Source organism: Cherax quadricarinatus, chromosome 56, assembly GCF_038502225.1.
Source record: "Cherax quadricarinatus isolate ZL_2023a chromosome 56, ASM3850222v1, whole genome shotgun sequence".
NCBI classification, from domain to species: domain Eukaryota; kingdom Metazoa; phylum Arthropoda; class Malacostraca; order Decapoda; family Parastacidae; genus Cherax; species Cherax quadricarinatus.
In genome coordinates, this window is record NC_091347.1 from 19,602,914 (window position 1) to 19,624,902 (window position 21,989).

At 39.0% G+C, this 21,989-nt stretch overlaps 1 protein-coding gene across 9 annotated transcripts in view; it reads right to left on the bottom strand.

Annotated features, from left to right (window-relative positions):
- The window catches only part of LOC128700735 (uncharacterized), a 100,833-nt gene that overhangs the window by 11,951 nt on the left and 66,893 nt on the right, over positions 1-21,989 (bottom strand). For 8 of the 9 annotated variants that reach the window (XM_053794101.2, XM_053794105.2, XM_053794102.2 and 5 more), the window contains exons 6-8: positions 17,427-17,582; positions 14,727-14,831; positions 13,009-13,149 (exon numbers count right to left, since the gene is read on the bottom strand). In XM_053794101.2, the coding sequence (XP_053650076.2) occupies positions 13,009-13,149; positions 14,727-14,831; positions 17,427-17,582 (402 nt within the window). The remainder of the gene's footprint in view (positions 1-13,008; positions 13,150-14,726; positions 14,832-17,426; positions 17,583-21,989) is intronic. The other variant, XM_053794106.2, reaches the window with a different exon arrangement.

The following is a 21,989-nucleotide window of genomic DNA, read 5'->3' on the forward strand; positions in this document are numbered from 1 at the left end:
TGCAGAGGAGAGAGAGAGATTTTGGGAGATGCTAAGTGAATGTATAGGAGCCTTTGAAACAAGTGAGAGAGTAATTGTGGTAGGGGACCTGAATGCTAAAGTAGGAGAAACTTTTAGAGAGTGTGTGGTAGGTAAGTTTGGGGTGCCAGGTGTAAATGATAATGGGAGCCCTTTGATTGAACTTTGTAAAGAAAGGGGTTTAGTTATAGGTAATACATATTTTAAGAAAAAGAGGATAAATAAGTATACAAGATATGATGTAGGGCGAAATGACAGTAGTTTGTTGGATTATGTATTGGTAGATAAAAGACTGTTGAGTAGATTTCAGGATGTACATGTTTATAGAGGGGCCACAGATATATCAGATCACTTTCTAGTTGTAGCTACACTGAGAGTAAAAGGTAGATGGGATACAAGGAGAATAAAAACATCAGGGAAGAGAGAGGTGAAGGTTTATAAACTAAAAGAGGAGGCAGTTAGGGTAAGATATAAACAGCTATTGGAGGATAGATGGGCTAATGAGAGCATAGGCAATGGGGTCGAAGAGGTATGGGGTAGGTTTAAAAATGTAGTGTTAGAGTGTTCAGCAGAAGTTTTTGGTTACAGGAAAGTGGGTGCGGGAGGGAAGAGGAGCGATTGGTGGAATGACGATGTAAAGAGAGTAGTAAGGGAGAAAAAGTTAGCATATGAGAAGTTTTTACAAAGTAGAAGTGATGCAAGGAGGGAAGAGTATATGGAGAAAAAGAGAGAAGTTAAGAGAGTGGTGAAGCAGTGTAAAAAGAGAGCAAATGAGAGAGTGGGTGAGATGTTATCAACAAATTTTGTTGAAAATAAGAAAAAGTTTTGGAGTGAGATTAACAAGTTAAGAAAGCCTAGAGAACAAATGGATTTGTCAGTTAAAAATAGGAGAGGAGAGTTATTAAATGGAGAGTTAGAGGTATTGGGAAGATGGAAGGAATATTTTGAGGAATTGTTAAATGTTGATGAAGATAGGGAAGCTGTGATTTCGTGTATAGGGCAAGGAGGAATAACATCTTGTAGGAGTGAGGAAGAGCCAGTTGTGAGTGTGGGGGAAGTTCGTGAGGCAGTAGGTAAAATGAAAGGGGGTAAGGCAGCCGGGATTGATGGGATAAAGATAGAAATGTTAAAAGCAGGTGGGGATATAGTTTTGGAGTGGTTGGTGCAATTATTTAATAAATGTATGGAAGAGGGTAAGGTACCTAGGGATTGGCAGAGAGCATGCATAGTTCCTTTGTATAAAGGCAAAGGGGATAAAAGAGAGTGCAAAAATTATAGGGGGATAAGTCTGTTGAGTGTACCTGGTAAAGTGTATGGTAGAGTTATAATTGAAAGAATTAAGAGTAAGACGGAGAATAGGATAGCAGATGAACAAGGAGGCTTTAGGAAAGGTAGGGGGTGTGTGGACCAGGTGTTTACAGTGAAACATATAAGTGAACAGTATTTAGATAAGGCTAAAGAGGTCTTTGTGGCATTTATGGATTTGGAAAAGGCGTATGACAGGGTGGATAGGGGGGCAATGTGGCAGATGTTGCAAGTGTATGGTGTAGGAGGTAGGTTACTGAAAGCAGTGAAGAGTTTTTACGAGGATAGTGAGGCTCAAGTTAGAGTATGTAGGAAAGAGGGAAATTTTTTCCCAGTAAAAGTAGGCCTTAGACAAGGATGTGTGATGTCACCGTGGTTGTTTAATATATTTATAGATGGGGTTGTAAGAGAAGTAAATGCGAGGGTCTTGGCAAGAGGCGTAGAGTTAAAAGATAAAGAATCACACACAAAGTGGGAGTTGTCACAGCTGCTCTTTGCTGATGACACTGTGCTCTTGGGAGATTCTGAAGAGAAGTTGCAGAGATTGGTGGATGAATTTGGTAGGGTGTGCAAAAGAAGAAAATTAAAAGTGAATACAGGAAAGAGTGAGGTTATGAGGATAACAAAAAGATTAGGTGATGAAAGATTGAATATCAGATTGGAGGGAGAGAGTATGGAGGAGGTGAACGTATTCAGATATTTGGGAGTGGACGTGTCAGCGGATGGGTCTATGAAAGATGAGGTGAATCATAGAATTGATGAGGGAAAAAGAGTGAGTGGTGCACTTAGGAGTCTGTGGAGACAAAGAACTTTGTCCTTGGAGGCAAAGAGGGGAATGTATGAGAGTATAGTTTTACCAACGCTCTTATATGGGTGTGAAGCGTGGGTGATGAATGTTGCAGCGAGGAGAAGGCTGGAGGCAGTGGAGATGTCATGTCTGAGGGCAATGTGTGGTGTGAATATAATGCAGAGAATTCGTAGTTTGGAAGTTAGGAGGAGGTGCGGGATTACCAAAACTGTTGTCCAGAGGGCTGAGGAAGGGTTGTTGAGGTGGTTCGGACATGTAGAGAGAATGGAGCGAAACAGAATGACTTCAAGAGTGTATCAGTCTGTAGTGGAAGGAAGGCGGGGTAGGGGTCGGCCTAGGAAGGGGTGGAGGGAGGGGGTAAAGGAGGTTTTGTGTGCGAGGGGCTTGGACTTCCAGCAGGCATGCGTGAGCGTGTTTGATAGGAGTGAATGGAGACAAATGGTTTTTAATACTTGACGTGCTGTTGGAGTGTGAGCAAAGTAACATTTATGAAGGGATTCAGGGAAACCGGCAGGCCGGACTTGAGTCCTGGAGATGGGAAGTACAGTGCCTGCACTCTGAAGGAGGGGTGTTAATGTTGCAGTTTAAAAACTGTAGTGTAAAGCACCCTTCTGGCAAGACAGTGATGGAGTGAATGATGGTGAAAGTTTTTCTTTTTCGGGCCACCCTGCCTTGGTGGGAATCGGCCGGTGTGATAATAAAAAAAAATAAAATAAGTCTGTTGGGTATACCTGGTAAAGTGTATGGTAGAGTTATTATTGAAAGAATTAAGAGTAAGACGGAGAATAGGATAACAGATGAACAAGGAGGCTTTAGGAAAGGTAGGGGGGGTGTGGACCAGGTGTTTACAGTGAAACATATAAGTGAACAGTATTTAGATAAGGCTAAAGAGGTCTTTGTGGCATTTATGGAATTGGAAAAGGCATATGACAGGGTGGATAGGGGGGCAATGTGGCAGATGTTGCAGGTGTATGGTGTAGGAGGTAGGTTACTGAAAGCAGTGAAGAGTTTTTACGAGGATATTGAGGCTCAAGTTAGAGTATGTAGTAAAGAGGGAGATTATTTCCCAGTAAAAGTAGGCCTTAGACAAGGATGTGTGATGTCACCGTGGTTGTTTAATATATTTATAGATGGGGTTGTAAGAGAAGTAAATGCGAGGGTCTTGGCAAGAGGCGTGGAGTTAAAAGATAAAGAATCACACATAAAGAGGGAGTTGTCACAGTTGCTCTTTGCTGATGATACTGTGCTCTTGGGAGATTCTGAGGAGAAGTTGCAGAGATTGGTGGATGAATTTGGTAGGGTGTGCAAAAGAAGAAAATTAAAAGTGAATACAGGAAAGAGTGAGGTTATGAGGATAACAAAAAGATTAGGTGATGAAAGATTAGATATCAGATTGGAGGGAGAGAGTATGGAGGAGGTGAATGTATTCAGATATTTGGGAGTGGACGTGTCAGCGGATGGGTCTATGAAAGATGAGGTGAATCATAGAATCGATGAGGGGAAAAGGGTGAGTGGTGCACTTAGGAGTCTGTGGAGACAAAGAACTTTGTCCTTGGAGGCAAAGAGGGGAATGTATGAGAGTATAGTTTTACCAACGCTCTTATATGGGTGTGAAGCATGGGTGATGAATGTTGCAGCGAGGAGAAGGCTGGAGGCAGTGGAGATGTCATGTCTGAGGGCAATGTGTGGTGTGAATATAATGCAGAGAATTCGTAGTTTGGAAGTTAGGAGGAGGTGCGGGATTACCAAAACTGTTGTCCAGAGGGCTGAGGAAGGGTTGTTGAGGTGGTTCGGACATGTAGAGAGAATGGAGCGAAACAGAATGACTTCAAGAGTGTATCAGTCTGTAGTGGAAGGAAGGCGGGGTAGGGGTCGGCCTAGGAAAGGTTGGAAGGAGGGGGTAAAGGAGGTTTTGTGTGCGAGGGGCTTGGACTTCCAGCAGGCATGCGTGAGTGTGTTTGATAGGAGTGAATGGAGACAAATGGTTTTTATTACTTGACGTGCTGTTTGAGTGTGAGCAAAGTAACATTTATGAAGGGATTCAGGGAAACCGGCAGGCCGGTCCTGGAGATGGGAAGTACAGTGCCTGCACTCTGAAGGAGGGGTGTTAATGTTGCAGTTTAAAAACTGTAGCATAAAGCACCCTTCTGGCAAGACAGTGATGGAGTGAATGATGGTGAAAGTTTTTCTTTTTCGGGCCACCCTGCCTTGGTGGGAATCGGCCAGTGTGATAAAAAAAAAAAAATTACTGACCTCGCAACAGAATAAACTTCAACATATTTTTACTTGAAGATGATGCCCAAATAGCAAGAATACAAACTGAAGAGGATACAAGAAGGCTGGATGAAGATCTGGGCAGACTTTTAAGAATAGTCAACAAAATGATTACTGAATTTAACCCAGCTAAATTATTGTTTCATTCAAGGAAAAGCACTAGACCCATAGGGGTCATATGGTATCTGGGAAATGGGTGGCAATTAGTTTCGATCTAAGAAATGGGGAAGACAGTTCCAATTTTTTGATGAAGTCCTTCACTTGCATCAAGGCAAAAGGAAAGTTATGAAGTTGGAAGATACAGAATGTAAACCAAAGACATGAGTACCATTTAGGAGGAAAAAAGCTCACAGAAATAGAAGAAGAAAAACCAGTTAACCTAAACATGTACCTTGACTCACATGTGTATAATAACATCAGCAGCTAAGCAGCTTGCAAACACAAGATTGGCATTATGGAACGGTGATAAACAATACTGTCACAACACACTTTACCTTATACATGCAAGCTATTCTTAAGTATACAGAACCCATAACATAAAGTTTATGTCCAAAGGAGTTCACATGAAATGGTACCTGAATTAAGGAAGAATGTGCTATGAAGCTGGAAAAATGAAAATAAAAAAAATGCAGGCATGATTCATTGGGGATGAAACAAGAATACCAAGGAATGGTTGGAAATTACACACCCAAATGAGCCACAGAGTTATTATTGAAAGAAGTGAAATTCAATTCCTGGAGTACACCTGGAGAGGGTTTCAGGGGTCAATGCCCCCGTGGCCCGGTCTGTGACCAGGCCTCATGGTGGATCAGGGCCTGATCAACCAGGTTGTTGCTGTTGGCCGCACGCAACCCGACATACGAACCACAGCCCAGCTGGTCAGGTACTGACTTTAGTTGCCTGTCCAGAGCCTTCTTGAAGACAGCCAGAGGTCTATATATATACTGGAAGGCAGTTGAGCAGTCTTGGGCCCCTGACATTTATTGTGTTGTCTCTTAACGTGCTAGTGGCGCCCCTGATTTTCATTACGGGGATGTTGCATCTTCTGCCGAGTCTTTTGCTTTCACAGGGAGTGATTTTCATGTGCAAGTTTGGTACTAATCCCTCTAGGATTTTCCAAGTGTATATAAACATGTATCTCTCCAGACTGCATTCTAGAGAGCACATGTTGAAGAACTTCAAACATTCCCAGTAATTTAGGTGTTTTATCATAGATGTGTGTGCCATGAAGGTTCTCTGTACATTTTATAGGTCAGCAATTTCACCTGCCCTGAAAGGTACTGTTAGTGAGCAGCAATATTCCAGCCTAGATAGAACAAGCAACCTGAAGTGTGTCATCATGGGCTTGGCATCCCTAGTTTTGAAGGTTATCATTATTCATCCAGTTATTTTTCTAGCAGATGCAACTGATACACTGTTATGGTCTTCGAAGGTGAGATCCTCTGGCATGATCACTCCTAGGTCTTTTACATTAGTTTCTCGCTTTATTGTGTGGTTGGAATTTGTTTTATAATCCAATATAGTTTTAATTTCCTCACATTTTCCATATTGGAGTAAGTGAAATGTCTCATCACTGAACTTCGTATTATTTTCTGCGGCCCATTTAAAGATTTGGTTGATGTCTGCCTGGAGTCTTGTGGTGTCTTCAATGGAGGACACTGTCATGCAAATTCTTGCATGACAGTGTCATCATAATAAATGAAGAAACTATTTTCATGTAAGTCAGCTGAAAGAGATAATTGCAGTTCAAACTGGATATACAGATTGGAATGACCTCTTTCAGTGGCCATCACTGAGGCCAGGGTCCCTAACATAGTTTGTCTTCAGCTCAGCTCACTCAGATAAGCTGCGAGTGGTAAATTTTGGCCTAGATATGAGAGAATGGGTCTGTGCAGTGGGAGTGCAAAGTGTAAAAAAAAAAACCTGCCTCAAGTGGTGCGTGATTGGAAAAGCAAAACTCTGAATTTGAGGTGTATTCTTGGATAGCTTTTATGGTTTTTTAGGCTGTTTCTTGATATCATTTGATAGAATGGATGACATACTACAGAAATTGAGATGATTTTGGTTGGTTTCAGGACCAGAAGTAGCTTGAAATTGAGCTCAAAGTAGCAGAAATGTTTAATTTTTGCCAATTTTTCTGAGGATGGGTAAGGCCCCCCTACACCCCTAGTCTGTTTCATGGTTTTTTAATAGGTCGGTTTCAAGTATTGGAACACCATAAACCATGACCAACCGTTGCTAGTTATATTTTATTATCTAAGAAATACAGTAAATCTTCTATTTTTGTATGATAATTAATTTAAAATAGAAGACAACTGTAATATAGGAGAGGCCTTGGGATGAGATTAGTGAACAGAGGAAATGTTATTTTAATGCCAGTAATGTCAAGGTGTTTATTTGGCACTTTTTAAATTTTTTTATTTTTGTGCAAAATTGGTCAAAGAACTGACTTCATTGCACTTTATAGAGTAGCTGAAATACAGTGGAACCTCAAATTTCAAACGTTGAACCCCAAATTTCAAATGTATTGCTTATCGAACTCTTCAAAAATCAACCCCTTTTTTCGAACCAACTTTCTCCCCATTATCGAACTCGCCCCTTTTTTCAAACTGCCGGGTACTGAACCTGTCCGCCAGCCAACTCTGTCCGCATCCCCGTGCAGGCGCCGTGAGCCAGTCTGGTTTTGTTGATGCTTGAGTGAGCACTAACCTACGGTCTCATTCAAACATCTTACGATTAATTCATTGTGTTTAGTGCTTGTGGGACTGTGAAATAAGCTACCAAGGGTCCAAAGAAAATTGCTAGTGGTACCCCTGTGGTAAAGAAAGTGAGAAACACCATAGATGTGAAGAAGGAAATAATACAGAAGTATGAGAGTGGTGTGAAACTTGCTGAGTTTGCCAGGAAGTCGACCATCGCTTCTATCCCGGAAAAGAAAGAACAAATCAAGGAAGCTGATGTTGCAAAAGGTGTTAATTTTTTTTTTCAAGGTGTTAACCCTTTCAGGGTCCGTCCCCGTAGATCTACGGCTTTACGTTCAGGGTCCAAACCGTAGATCTACGCCAAAATTCTAGCGCCGCCGTCAAATTTAGCACGAGAAGGCTGGTAGGCCTACATCTAAAATGAAAGGGGGTAAGGCAGCTGGGATTGATGGGATAAAGATAGAAATGTTAAAAGCAGGTAACCTGGAGTTTACCTGGAGAGAGTTCCGGGGGTCAACGCCCCCGCGGCCCGGTCTGTGACCAGGCCTCCTGGTGGATCAGAGCCTGATCAACCAGGCTGTTGCTGCTGGTTGCATGCAAACCAACGTACGAGCCACAGCCCGGCTGATCAGGAACTGACTTTAGGTGCTTGTCCAGTGCCAGCTTGAAGACTGCCAGGGGTCTGTTGGTAATGGATATAGTTTTGGAGTGGTTGGTGCTATTATTTAATAAATGTATGGAAGAGGGTAAGGTACCTAGGGATTGGCAGAGAGCATGCATAGTTCCTTTGTATAAAGGCAAAGGGGACAAAAGAGAGTGCAAAAATTATAGGGGGAGAAGTCTGTTGAGTCACCAACCGCCCAGGGAGGTACTACCCTCCTGCCAAGTGAGTGTAAAACAAAAGCCTGTAATTGTTTTACATGATGGTAGGATTGCTGGTGTCTTTTTTTCTGTCTCGTGAACATGCAAGATTTCAGGTACGTCTTGCTACTTCTACTTACACTTAGGTCACACTACACATACATGTACAAGCATATATATACACACACCCCTCTGGGTTTTCTTCTATTTTCTTTCTAGTTCTTCTTCTTGTTTATTTCCTCGTCTCCATGGGGAAGTGGAACAGAATTCTTCCTCCGTAAACCATGCGTGTTGTACGAGGCAACTAAAATGCCAGGAGCAAGGGGCTAGTAACCTCTTCTCTTGTATATATTACTAAATGTAAAAGGAGAAACTTTCGTTTTTCCTTTTGGGCCACCCCGCCTTGGTGGGATACGGCCAGTGTGTTGAAAGAAAGAAAGAAGTCTGTTGAGTATAACTGGTAAAGTGTATGGTAGAGTTATTATTGAAAGAATTAAGAGTAAGATGGAGAATAGGATAGCAGATGAACAAGGAGGCTTTAGGAAAGGTAGGGGGGGTGTGGACCAGGTGTTTACAGTGAAACATATAAGTGAACAGTATTTAGATAAGGCTAAAGAGGTTTTTGTGGCATTTATGGATTTGGAAAAGGCATATGACAGGGTGGATAGGGGGGCAATGTGGTATTTGTTGCAGGTGTATGGTATAGGAGGTAGGTTACTGAAAGCAGTGAAGAGTTTTTACGAGGATAGTGAGGCTCAAGTTAGAGTATGTAGGAAAGAGGGAGATTATTTCCCAGTAAAAGTAAGCCTTAGACAAGGATGTGTGATGTTACCGTAGTTGTTCAATATATTTATACAGTAGATGGGGGTTGTAAGAGAAGTCAATGCAAGGGTCTTGGCAAGAGGTGTGGAGTTAAAAGATAAAGAATCACACATAAAGTGGGAGTTGTCACAGCTGCTCTTTGCTGATGACACTGTGCTCTTGGGAGATTCTGAAGAGAAGTTGCAGAGGTTGGTGGATGAATTTGGTAGGGTATGTAAAAGAAGAAAATTAAAAGTGAATACAGGAAAGAGTAAGGTTATGAGGATAACAAAAAGATTAAGGATGAAAGATTGGATATCAGATTGGAGGGAGAGAGTATGGAGGAGGTGAATGTACTCAGATATTTGGGAGTGGACGTGTCAGCGGATGGGTCTATGAAAGATGAGGTGAATCATACAATTGATGAGGGGAAAAGGGTGAGCAGTGCACTTAGGAGTCTGTGGAGACAAAGAACTTTGTCCTTGGAAGCAAAGAGGGGAATGTATGAGAGTATAGTTTTACCAACATTCTTACATTAGTGTGAAGCATGGGTGATGAATGTTGCAGTGAGGAGAAGGCTGGAGGCAGTGGAGATGTCATGACTGAGGGCAATGTGTGGTGTGAACATAATGCAGAGAATTCGTAGTTTGGAAGTTAGGAGGAGGTGCGGGATTGCCAAAACTGTTGTGCAGAGGGCTGAGGAAGAGTTGTTGAGGTGGTTCAGACATGTAGAGAGAATGGAGCGAAACAGAATGACTTCAAGAGTGTATTAGTCTGTAGTGGAAGGAAGGCGGGGTAAGGGTCGGCCTAGAAAAGGTTGGAGGGAGGGGGTAAAGGTTTTGTGTGCGACTGGCTTGGACTTCCAGCAAGCATGCGTGAGCGTATTTGATAGGAGTGAATGAAGACAAATGGTTTTTAATACTTGACGAGCTGTTGGAGTGTGAGCAAAGTAACATTTATGAAGGGATTCAGGGAAACCGCCAGGCCGGACTTGAGTCCTGGAGATGGGAAGTACAGTGCCTGCACTCTGAAGGAGGGGTGTTAATGTTGGAGTTTAAAAACTATAGTGTAAAGCACCCTTCTGGCAAGACAGTGATGGAGTGAATGATGGTGAAAGTTTTTCTTTTTCGGGACACCCTGCCTTGGTGTGAATCGGCCAGTGTGTTAATAATAATAATAATAAAAAAAAAAACATACTTCAGGAGTAAAAATTCATGACTTACAAACCTTATATACACAATACAAGCAGAGGAAAGGCAGGAAAACAAAAGGATAAACTATATATTCCTATACTAAATGAAGGCATTTGACAATATCCTACACAGACAACTATACAGCAAATTACAAAAGCCGAGATAACAAGAATGACAATAATTGTATGGTATGAAAAACGAATCAGTATGTGATGAAGTTTTAGGATGGCAGAGTGTAACTAATCGAGTCCCCCCAAAAGATCAGTAGTACCGGACTCCAGACTGCTCCTAGTATGTTATCAGTAGTACCGGACTCCAGATTGCTCCTAGTGTATGTTAATGACCTGCAAACAGTAGTAACTTCTTACATATCTTTGTTTGAGGATGATGCCAAAATAATGAGGAGAATGCAAACGGTGGAGGATGGTAGAAGGCTGCAGGACCTGGTCGAACAAGTGGTTGTTGGAGATTAACCCCAATAGAAGCAAAGTAATGAAGCTAGGAGATGGGGAAGGAGACCAGAAACAGTTTCACCTGGGGGGAAGGAAAAAACTCACATAATCAAGTCAAGGAAAAAAAATCCTAGAATAGCTAAATCTGTTAAGGGTTCCAGGTATCGTTGCCCCCCATGGCCTGGTCTCAGACTAAGCCTTTTAAATTGTAAAAGAAATATAACAAAAATAAAAAGTAAACCGGATAACTTACAACTTTGTTGAAAATGGCAAAAAATTATCACTAACTGGCAACGTCAGTGTAAAAGTGCTTAGTGATATACACTGTTGCGATTTACTGATGCCAAATTATGATTGCTTTTAATTTTTTCAACATCTATCATGATGTATTCTAGTTTCTTACGACAATCAAAATGATTTAGGGTGTTTTAACATTCAAAACAGTACAAATTGGACCAAATTTTTTTCTTATTTTTTATTGCTTTGGTTTTCTAACACTATGTACAAGGAAATCTTATATTACAATTGCTTCATGGTGTGATACTCCTTCCAATTTGGAAATGCAGAAAGTCACATTCTTTGACTTTCTTGGGTTATCCTAGGTTAAATTTACACAATGCAGTTTTTGGCAGAATTCTACTGTATCATGAAATTTTAACAAATTTGGAACAAACAAGGCATTTTCATGCCAATTCCATGCCCTTTCAAGGTGTGACAGTGGTCAAAATATGGATATGTCACACTGATTTATTCAGTTATCGTGATATAAAACACGAGTGGTGGTGGGAGGGAGGGGGGCGTTGACTCTCAGAACATTCTCCAGGTAGAACTGTCACTATCACATACAATAACCCTAACGAATCTGAAACAAATACTGTGTCTTCCTGTCATGTTCCCACCCTATTTTCTTGGCAGGAAACTGATGGTAGTAAAGGCAGGCCCTGGTGTATAGTTCATTGTTTTTCTCAGGCAGTGTTTTCCATGATGCCCTGCATGGACCCGTCTGGGCCTAGACTTATTCCCCAGGTATTAAGGGGTAGTAGGAAACAAACAATTGATATGAGCCCTAAAAATGGCAGCACACAGCCAGTTTAAAATCTAGAAAAAAAAAATCAGGAATCCTAATATGTTGAAGACAGCTGGGTCCCTGGGTACTAATATGTTGTACATAGTTTAAGAGTTAAAATTATTAAGAAACAACAGGAAAGGAAGGTTAATTGAATGAGAGTAGATGTTTGCATGATTTACCTTTGTGCTTATAAAAAAAAAAGCCAGTAATCATGCAATAATACCAAGTCTGTTTTCTGAATCACTCACAAAAAGAATAACATCAGCAAACATAAGAACAGCATTTAGAAATCAAGACAAAGGCAATTACAAACACATTTTACCTGATTCATGCAACTTATTCTTGAACATGCAGCATCAATGTCAGAACCCCCACCTTGTCAAACGCAAAGTAAAACTGTAAAACTAAAAAAAGTTCTACTGAGAACTTCCATATTGCTACAGAGTTAAGGGGAACGAGGTATGAAAAAAAATGTGATAGCTAGGCGTCCTGTCTCTGGAAGATTGAAGAACAAGAGGGTATTATGATACATATAATACTCCAGGGCATCGCCAGGGATGACAAGGGTAGATTCTTTATCAGAGAAGAAACTAAATAAAGAGGCTTTCCTGAAAGATATACACCCAAATAATCTGTAAAAACAGCCACTTTTAGAAGGAAAAATGATTTGGATAACACAGTGACAGCTAGCTCCACACCGGCTTTTGAAAGTAGATGCGACAAAAGTTATTTCACATCTATCAGATGAAAGTTAAGAAGCTGAGCATACAGCTACTTCCCCATGCAAACTTAAATAGGTCATTACAAAATGAAACTAGATAAATTTGAGAGGTATACTTTTACACTAATAAAGGAGCTGAGGCATGAACTACACGACTGTATGAGCTAGAAGAAGAATGCCTCCATGCCTGGTACAGGAACTCAGAAGCACAAACTAAAAGATTATATCTGGAAAACTGCAGAAAATGATACATAATCACAATACTCTGGGTATAGACAAAATACTTAAAGACAGACTTCAAAATGGGAGAGTCCATAGCCAGGGGACAGCTAAGGAAACAGAATACCTGACTGAGTTAGGAAGTATTTCCTCAACATTTAATTAGCAAAGAAGTGAAATAAGCTAATAGATAATCAGACAGAAACTGACTGCATGCAAGTACTTACAAAAATAAATTTCTCAGCATTACCTGAAACTGATCACTATTAACTAAGTACATTCATAATTAAAGCAACCTAATACAGCCTACCCAAATTGTATTACACATGAGGAGCTGCCCACAGTAGGAGCAACACCAACAGCTAAACTTTGGCAAAAAATGGATTAAGACACTTCTTGTATGGAAAAATACATGAAAAGGAAAAAAAAAATTAACTTCCTTAATACATATTTTTACATATATAAGCAATGTTGTTAAGATTTTTTTTCACCAAATTTTAAATGCTGTCACTTCTACGAAAGCTGAACCTCAAATCAGTTTTGCTATTAATACTTATTTATAACTACAAATTTGTGATACTGTACCTGTGGACTGGGAGAGAGATGAGGGGTTGATGTATTTATGGTTGTTGGAGTAGTGACTGTGCCAGATGATGAGACATTTCCTGAATCTTTCCATTTCTGAAGTACTTGTTTACTTTGGTCCATGATTTGTCTCTGTTGATCCTGTGCACAATGTTAAATACAAATAAGCATGAACTTTACTGTATATAAAATACACCTGCTTTTGTGATACAGTATATACTCATTTCTCAACCTAAAACATGTAGCTTAAAAATTTTAACAATTTTCATTGTCATCTATGTGTATATGAATAAGTATTTTTTTTTACTTAGCTCACTGGCAATTTCCCATCAAGACAAATGTCCAAAGAAGAAAACCACATTTGCTATTATTTGCTCTCTAGTTGCCTTTTCAGAGGCACACAATATTGACCCAACAAACAGTACCTTTCCCACCTTCCATTCCGAGTGCATGCACTTACTTACCTATTTCAACTACCCAATAAAGTGTCAAGAAATCGGTAATTTGGCCAATTTTACACAAAATTAAAAAATTGCCAATTTCAAAATATTATTTTTTTTTTTTTATTATCACACTGGCCGATTCCCACCAAGGCAGGGTGGCCCGAAAAAGAAAAACTTTCACCATCATTCACTCCATCACTGTTTTGCCAGAAGGGTGCTTTACACTACAGTTTTTAAACTGCAACATTAACACCCCTCCTTCAAAATAGGGTCCAGAATAAACTATGTAGACATTCCTGGCACTAAAAGACCATTTCCTCTGTTCATTAGTTATGTCTCCAGGCCTCTCCTACATTATGCTTGCTTTTCATTTTGAATTTGTATTCACACAAAAAATAGAAGATTTACTGTTATGCAGACTACTGCATTATTGTAATAATTGCACAAATAATGTCAGTGCATTTGTGGACACGTATCAGACCGACCAGTTGGACGCATATTGGACAAGTGACATAATTTGTGCACTCTGAAATATTGACAAAAATCAAACATTTCCACTATTTTGAGCTCAATTTCAAGCTACTTTCAGTCCTGAAACCAATCAAAATCACCTCTACTTCTGTAATATATCTTCCATTCCATTAAATGAGACTAAGAAACTGAGAATACAGCCATAAAAGCCATACACTGCAAAGTCGCTGTTTTAAACCAAAAATACAGTCTTTTTTTCATTATGCACTGCTTGCTGCAAGATATTTTTTATATGGTGCACACTTACTGCATTGACCCTTCCTCTTAAATTTCCCACTCAAACCTTATGAGTGAGCTGAGCTCATGGTGTAGTACTATGGGACCCACCCCAAAAAGTTAAATAAGCTGTATTTAACTAAAAGTGTCTATGCAAAGCAAAAACAATATTATTATATTCAGTGTAATTCAATTTATCACAGACAAAAAGAAATGTACTGAACTGATAGAGTGACATACAAAAGCACAAGACACCATCACACTAGTATTAGTGTATTAAGATTAACAAAGTACAATATACAAGCTCAACCACACACTACCATTAAATTTACACTGTTTTCATTAGTATTTCATAATTTGTGCACTCAAAAGGTCTGTTGCCATTTAAAATCCCTTGTAAAATACCATCAGCAAACAACCATTTCTTTTATAACTGATATACTTAAAATCAAATAATCAGACATGTTTTTCCAGCATAAAAAACAGACCACAAAGTACATGCAAATACAATTATGGAGGACAGCCTACCTGAGGTAAATGTTTAATTTGCTGCTTAAACTGAGTTAGTGTGATGATTTTGTGTCCCACCGGGTGTGAGTAGCGTACAGGCGTGGGGGGACTTGGTGTAGGCGGCTGAGAAATGTGATGGCAAAAATCAGAAGACATCTTACATCTAACTCAACACACTCAAAGCCATTCCCAAATTTATGCAAAGTGAACAAGGCAACATATTATTTCAACTTTCACATAAAAGACTGCCTCAAAGTAATAAAACCATATATAAAGTGCATGTCTATGAAGAAAACAAACACCTTCAAATACATATATCAGTCAACACATATAATAGGGCCCCAAGTTACATAATTCATTCTTAAAAGTCCATCATAAATCAACTGTTCGGTACTCAGAGCCTATTTCCCCATAAGAAATAATGTAAAATGAATTAATGTGTTCCCAAGCCCTCATTTTCATATCTAATTTCAGTTAGTTTTTTCTGCAAGCTTTTTTTTTACCCAACCTTTAAGTTCCAATGTATTTTTTTAAACTGCATATAATGAAACTCAAAGGCCATAGATTTCCTATTCCATGGCACTTGGGTATCGCTAACACTAGTCTTGTGCTTTCCAATCATAATGTGTGGCTGTTATCCAAGGTAATACAAAAAAAAGAATACACAAAAGGTAAATAAAGCTATGGTAGAATTTTTATTTCCAATCACCAGCAAAGAACTGTTTTCCATAAACATTCCTCTGCCAGTATAAATAGGCCCCACTGTTGAATGTGCAAGTCACTTATTCAGAGAAAATTAAATGGGTCCAAAATGCCAACATCTTAAATGCAAAACCTTGTAAGTTGGGGCACTACTGTATCTGCTAATGGTTCCAGGTTCATTGCCCCAGTGGCCCAGTCTCACATTAGGCCTCCTAAATTGGAAAGGAAATAACAAAAAAAGGCACAATACCATGACTGGAACGATACACAAATAACCTGCACATAGAAGAGAGGAGCTTACGGCGACGTTTCGGTCCGACTTGGACCATTTACAAAGTCACAAAGTGTGACTTTGTAAATGGTCCAAGTCTGACCGAAACGTCGTCGTAAGCTCCTCTCTTCTATGTGCGGGTTATTTGTGTATTGGAAAGGAAATATAAAAATAAGAATTAAGAAAAATATTGAAAAGTAAAGTGCATACTAAATTGTAGTAGAAGTTTGTAAAACTTATCTGCCTTCACACATGTTCACAAGACAGAAATATAAAGCCAAAAACCCTTCCAAGTGACTTCACCTAAAACTAAAGAAGTGTTTGATCCATTCACTAAATATGCTGAAAGTCATACATGCCTCTTTATTAGACTGCCAAATACAGTGGACCCCCGGTTAACGATATTTTTTCACTCCAGAAGTATGTTCAGGTGCCAGTACTGACCGAATTTGTTCCCATAAGGAATATTGTGAAGTCGATTAGTCCATTTCAGACCCCCAAACATACACGTACAAACGCACTTACATAAATACACTTACATAATTGGTCGCATTCGGAGGTGATCGTTATGCGGGGGTCCACTGTAATAGGTAAAAAAAATATTCTTTTGCAGCATCACAAATTAATGCTTAATCTTCTTGGAATTTCCAACATCACTAGTGATCATCTTGGGTGCTATAGTTTTTCTCCAGAGATGAGAAAGGTGTGAAAGTAAAATACACTGTATCCAAAAAGTGGCATGAATTCAGAAAAGTTACTGAAATAGTGGCACAGATGATTGTATGATGAGAAGGTACTTTCTAAACATGACAAAATGTAAAATGCCCTATGCCTAAGTGGCACCAGGCCATGTGTGGTCTATACAAAAATCTCTGATCTGAGTTGCACGGACAAAATATTGGGAGACACAATAGAAACAGCATTTTATTTGTTTATTTTTACAAATGGTCATGCTAAGTGAGAACTTACCAAAATCACATATAAGGAATCACACATGCACACAGATGAATTCAGACGTACAGTTCAAAGTACAATTCAAAAGTTTTTTAAGGCATGGTGAATGGTTAGGGGCTTGCATTATGTTAATATACACTGAAATAATTAAATTAAAGAGGTAGATGTGAAAATAACAGAAACAGAACCTATAAATTTGATTAAAGAATGTACAGTATTTGAAAAGAATGAAACAATTTAATGGTACTCGTGTAAGCTATACAAAGAAAAAAGAAAAAAGTTCGACAGAAAGAAGACGTAGAAGAGTGAAGCATGCATAATTAAAGCAAAATCTCATCATGTCCGAAATGTGTGTGCAGAGATCTCCAAGGATATTCTCCAGGAATGGTAGGGTGAGATATAAAAGTAAATAACTATGTGGATAAAAATATATGTAATGCAAAGCCATTGCAATAGCAACACAATATTAGAAGAGTTTGCAATGGTATTCTGGCCCAGAAATGAACCACATCATGACATAGCTCATTGTAACTTCAGCCAAATTTAACCCCAAAGAAATTATCAAGCAGACCTTACGATGTGATATTTAATTTTTTACAGGTTGAACTAGTAAGGCAGTTGAAGGTTTTGGTCAAATAACCAAAACTTCAATAAGCAGATCATATGATGTAACTGAGTAGAAAGAAATTTTATCATTTCTCCAAAGAACAAGACACTGTTCCTCCTCAAAGACCTTGGAAATGATGTTTAATGTAGCACCAGACTATAACGTAATACATTCATAAACTTACTATTTGGGGCGGCTGTGGTGTGGTGGTAACAGTAACATGTTTTCCAGTTGCCATTATTTTTCGGTATTCTGTATAAAGCTGCTGGAGACATGATTTATCTTGGTCAGTTTTCTTATTTTGGAGAGCTTGGATTTGATTATGAACTTTCTTGAGAGCCTAGAAAATATCACAATAATAAGCCATTTCTCAAAAAAAAAATTTCAAATGTTGTCTATTTGTCTATCCAAGTACATTTACCTAATTACTATACCAATAAGCAGTGTGGTTCATGCACAATTCCTCCCCGTATTTATCCCATCATTATCCGAAGATTGATCTAAACCTAACTTTGAACCCTCACCAAACCAAACTTCACCTATTGTAATTTTTTTGCCAAATTCTGTTATATGTATCTTAGGTCAGTTTAAACTTATTTAACATTACAGTATACTTATAATCAATGATAGTTATTTTATTGCTATGATCAGACTGATTATTTGCAAATTTACAGAAAAAATAAATTTCACTCTGCTTATTCAGCAGAAAACACTCTTGCCATTTAGGCCCACCGGTTTGGCTTATTCGGCACAACACATACATTTTCTATACGTCATGTGGAGATGTCATATCTAAGGGCAATGTGTGGCATAATGTTATGCAGGGAATTCATAGTGTGTAGAGAAGGAGGAGGAGTGGAGTTACTAAAAGTATTATTCAGAAGACTGAGGAGGGGTTCTTGAGGTGGTTTAGTCACTTAGAGAGGATGGAGCAAAATAGGATGACTTGGAGAGTATATAAATCTGTAGTGGAGAGAAGGAGGGGTAAGGTTCATCCTAGGAAAGGATGGAGGGAGGGGATAAAAGAGGTTTTGTGTGCAAGGGGTCTGGACATACAGCAGGCGCGCGCGCGTGCGTGCGTGTGTGTGTGTGTGTGTGTGTGTGTGTGTGTGTGTGTGTGTGTGTGTGTGTGTGTGTGTGTGTGTGTGTGTGTGTGTGTGTGTGTGTGTGTGTGTGTGTGTGTGTGTGTGTGTGTGTGTGTGTGTGTGTGTGTGTGTGTGTGTGTGTGTGTGTGTGTGTGTGTGTGTGTGTGTGTGTGTGTGTGTGTGTGTGTGTGTGTGTTAGATAGGAGTGGAATCAAATATTGTTTGGAATTTGATGAGCTGTTGGAGTGTGAGCAGGGCAATATTTTGTGAAGGGATTTAGGGAAACCAGTTAGCCGGACTTAGAATCCTGGAGGTGGGAAGTACAATGCCTACACTTTAAAGGAGGGGGTCTGGAATATTTGCTGTTTGGAGTGACACGTGAACTGTCATATCTGCGCACCTCTGCAAAGGCAGTGATTATGTGTGAATGACAGTTAAAGTGCTTCTTTTTTGGGTCACTGGCTCGGTGGGAGATGGTGAGCATTTTAAAAAAATAATATATACATTCACGCTCATACTCACACACCACACACACATACATACACACATACCCATGTGTGTCTTTTATCAACTTGGTATTGTATACCATCAATAATTGATATATCCTACTGCTGTATATTTAAACTATTACATTACATATAATCTTCCATCCACCTATATATGTCTTTTTTTTTTTTTAACAAGTCAGCCGTCTCCCACCGAGGCAGTGTGACCCAAAAGGAATGAAAATCCCCAAAAAGAAAATACTTTCATCATCATTCAACACTTTCACCTAACTCACACATAATCACTGTTTTTTGCAGAGGTGCTCAGAATACAACAGTTTAGAAGCATATACATATAAAGATACACAACATATCCCTCCAAACTGTCAATATCCCAAACCCCTCCTTTAAAGTGCAGGCATTGTACTTCCCATTTCCAGGACTCAAGTCTGGCTATATAAAAATAACCGGTTTCCCTGAATCCCTTCACTAAATATTACCCTGCTCACACTCCAACAGCTCGTCAGATCCCAAATACCATTCGTCTCAATTCACTCCTATCCAACACACTCACGTACGCTTGCTTGAAGTCCAAGCCCCTCGCCCACAAAACCTCCTTTACCCCCTCCATCCAACCTTTTTGAGGACGACCCCTACCCCACCTTCCTTTCCCTACAGATTTATACACTCTCCATGTCATTCTACTTTGATCCATTCTCTCTAAATGACCAAACCACCTCAACAACCCCTCTTCAGCCCTCTGACTAATACTTTTATTAACTCCACACCTTCTCCTAATTTCCACACTCCGAATTTTCTGCATAATATTTACACCACACATTGCCCTTAAACAGGACATCACTGCCTCCAACTGCCTCCTTGCTGCAGCATTTACAACCCAAGCTTCACACCCATATAAGAGTGTTGGTACTACTATATTTTTATACGTTCCCTTTTTTGCCTCCATAGATAACATTTTTTGTCTCCACATATACCTCAACGCACCACTCGCCTTTTTTCCTTCATCAATTCTATGATTAACCTCATCCTTCATAAATCCATCCGCTGACACGTCAACTCCCAAATATCTGGAAACATTCACTTCTTCCATACTCCTCCTCCCCAATTTGATATCCAATTTTTCTTTATCTAAATCATTTGATACCCTCATCACCTTACTCTTTTCTATGTTCACTTTCAACTTTCTACCATCATGCTATTGAGCAAACATAACAAGATGAAGTGCATGACTTCCAAAGACTTTATATTCTTTCATCATTATTCACTGACCATTTTCAGCTCATATATCTGGCAACACTTATTATTGCAGCTGCACTTACATATTGCAATTTACTACTTTTGGCCTTTGATTTACAAAGTAGTTCTAGCATCAAGTACAATATTCTGTACTTGATGCCACTAAATAAAATTGAAGCCACATATCCTTAATGACTTGATCATTCTAAGCCAGGAATGAGATCCAGTACTGTACCTCCATACACACACAAAAAAAGAGGAGAGCAACTTGACATGCCCAAGTCACACACACAAGTCACCTGGCCCATGTTCCACACTGATAATCAGGATGTCCTCCCATACACACAGCCACTTGCCTTATCTCCTTTTATCAGTAAGGGATACTCAAAACAACAATATTCAATTAACCACAATAAGGTGGTACAGATTGTAATTTCTCTAATAATAATATCATACTATCTTTAAATCCACATAAAAAACTGCCTTTATTTTGCATCCCTAAAGAATTTACCCTGCAATTTAAATGGAACATCCTAACTTGTAATTTACTAATTTATAAAAAAAAAAATTCCTCACAGAAGTATTTCTATCCAGAGAAGTATTGTACTAAGAGAGTGCATGTGAATTTAACTACTTCACTGTTAGAAGCTCTGAAATTAAAAGTACTGCAATGTCAGAAATTTAATTCTTTTTTTTTCTTCTGAAATGGTAGAGAATCTTTTTCTGAAGGAAATGACATAAAAAAATACAAAATTTAATGGAAAGCTTACGGAATTAGGCAGGCACAAATTTAGCAGTCTGGGCGCAATTTATGCTTCAGTATTTTCAGCAGATTCCATCACTCAATGTGACCAATTCTTGGCTATTTTGTTAATATGCCTTCCATTCTATTGCCTGAGCACAAGAAACTGCCTATTTAACTATAAGAACTATCTTATAAAGTGCACAGAAATCAGTAATTTGGCCAATTTTACATAAATTTAAAAAAAATTTCAGTGTATGAACATAGTCCAAAATAAAGACTGTGTATGTTCCAACCACTAAAATACCCTTTCCTCTGCTTATTAATCACATCCCCAGGTCTTTCTTACATTAGACTTGCCCTCCGTTTTGAATTCCTCATCACACACATTAGGATAAAATATAACCAGTAATGATTGGTCATGATTGAGGGCATCCTAATAATTGAAGTAGACCCACAAAACAGACAGGGAGTGGGTGTAGGGGCCCTTGCTCATCATCAGGAAAACTGCCAAAAATATAATATTTCTGCTACTTTGAGTCCAATTTCAAGCTACTTCCAGTCCTGAAATCAACCCAAATCATTTCTGTTTTAGTAGTATGGCTTCCACTCTATCAATTGATACCAAGAAATACCTAATCAAACCATAAAAGCTATCTTAGAAAACACCTCCAAATTTCTATTTTAAATAAAAAACAAGGTCAGAAGTTTACTTTTCCCATCATGCACTGCAAATTGTTTCATGCATATATTTATGCATTTGTTGCCTTACCCATATACATATATGTAATGTTTTGCACTGTTCACTGTACTAACATAAAAAAATAATAAAAAAAATATATTTTAGTGTCAGTTTAACCAATATATTGTCCCTTCTTCAACAGGTCTGTAGGTAGCATGTCTGTCTTATTATTAGCAAGACAAAGGATCGAGCCTCCACCATTTCTTCAGATAAATGGCCAACACCAATTTAGCACTTAACAAGAGTAGAAATGGTCAGCATAATTATACACCTTGCTAATTGCTCTCAAATTTATCACTTTTACAGAAAAAGCCTTAATACAAAGAGACAAATATTCTCTCAACACACAAACAGCAGAAACAAAATTTAGTAAAAAAGTGGACACCAGTAACAGGTACAAGATGCTTTTCATTTTATGGTTACTAACTTTAAAAAC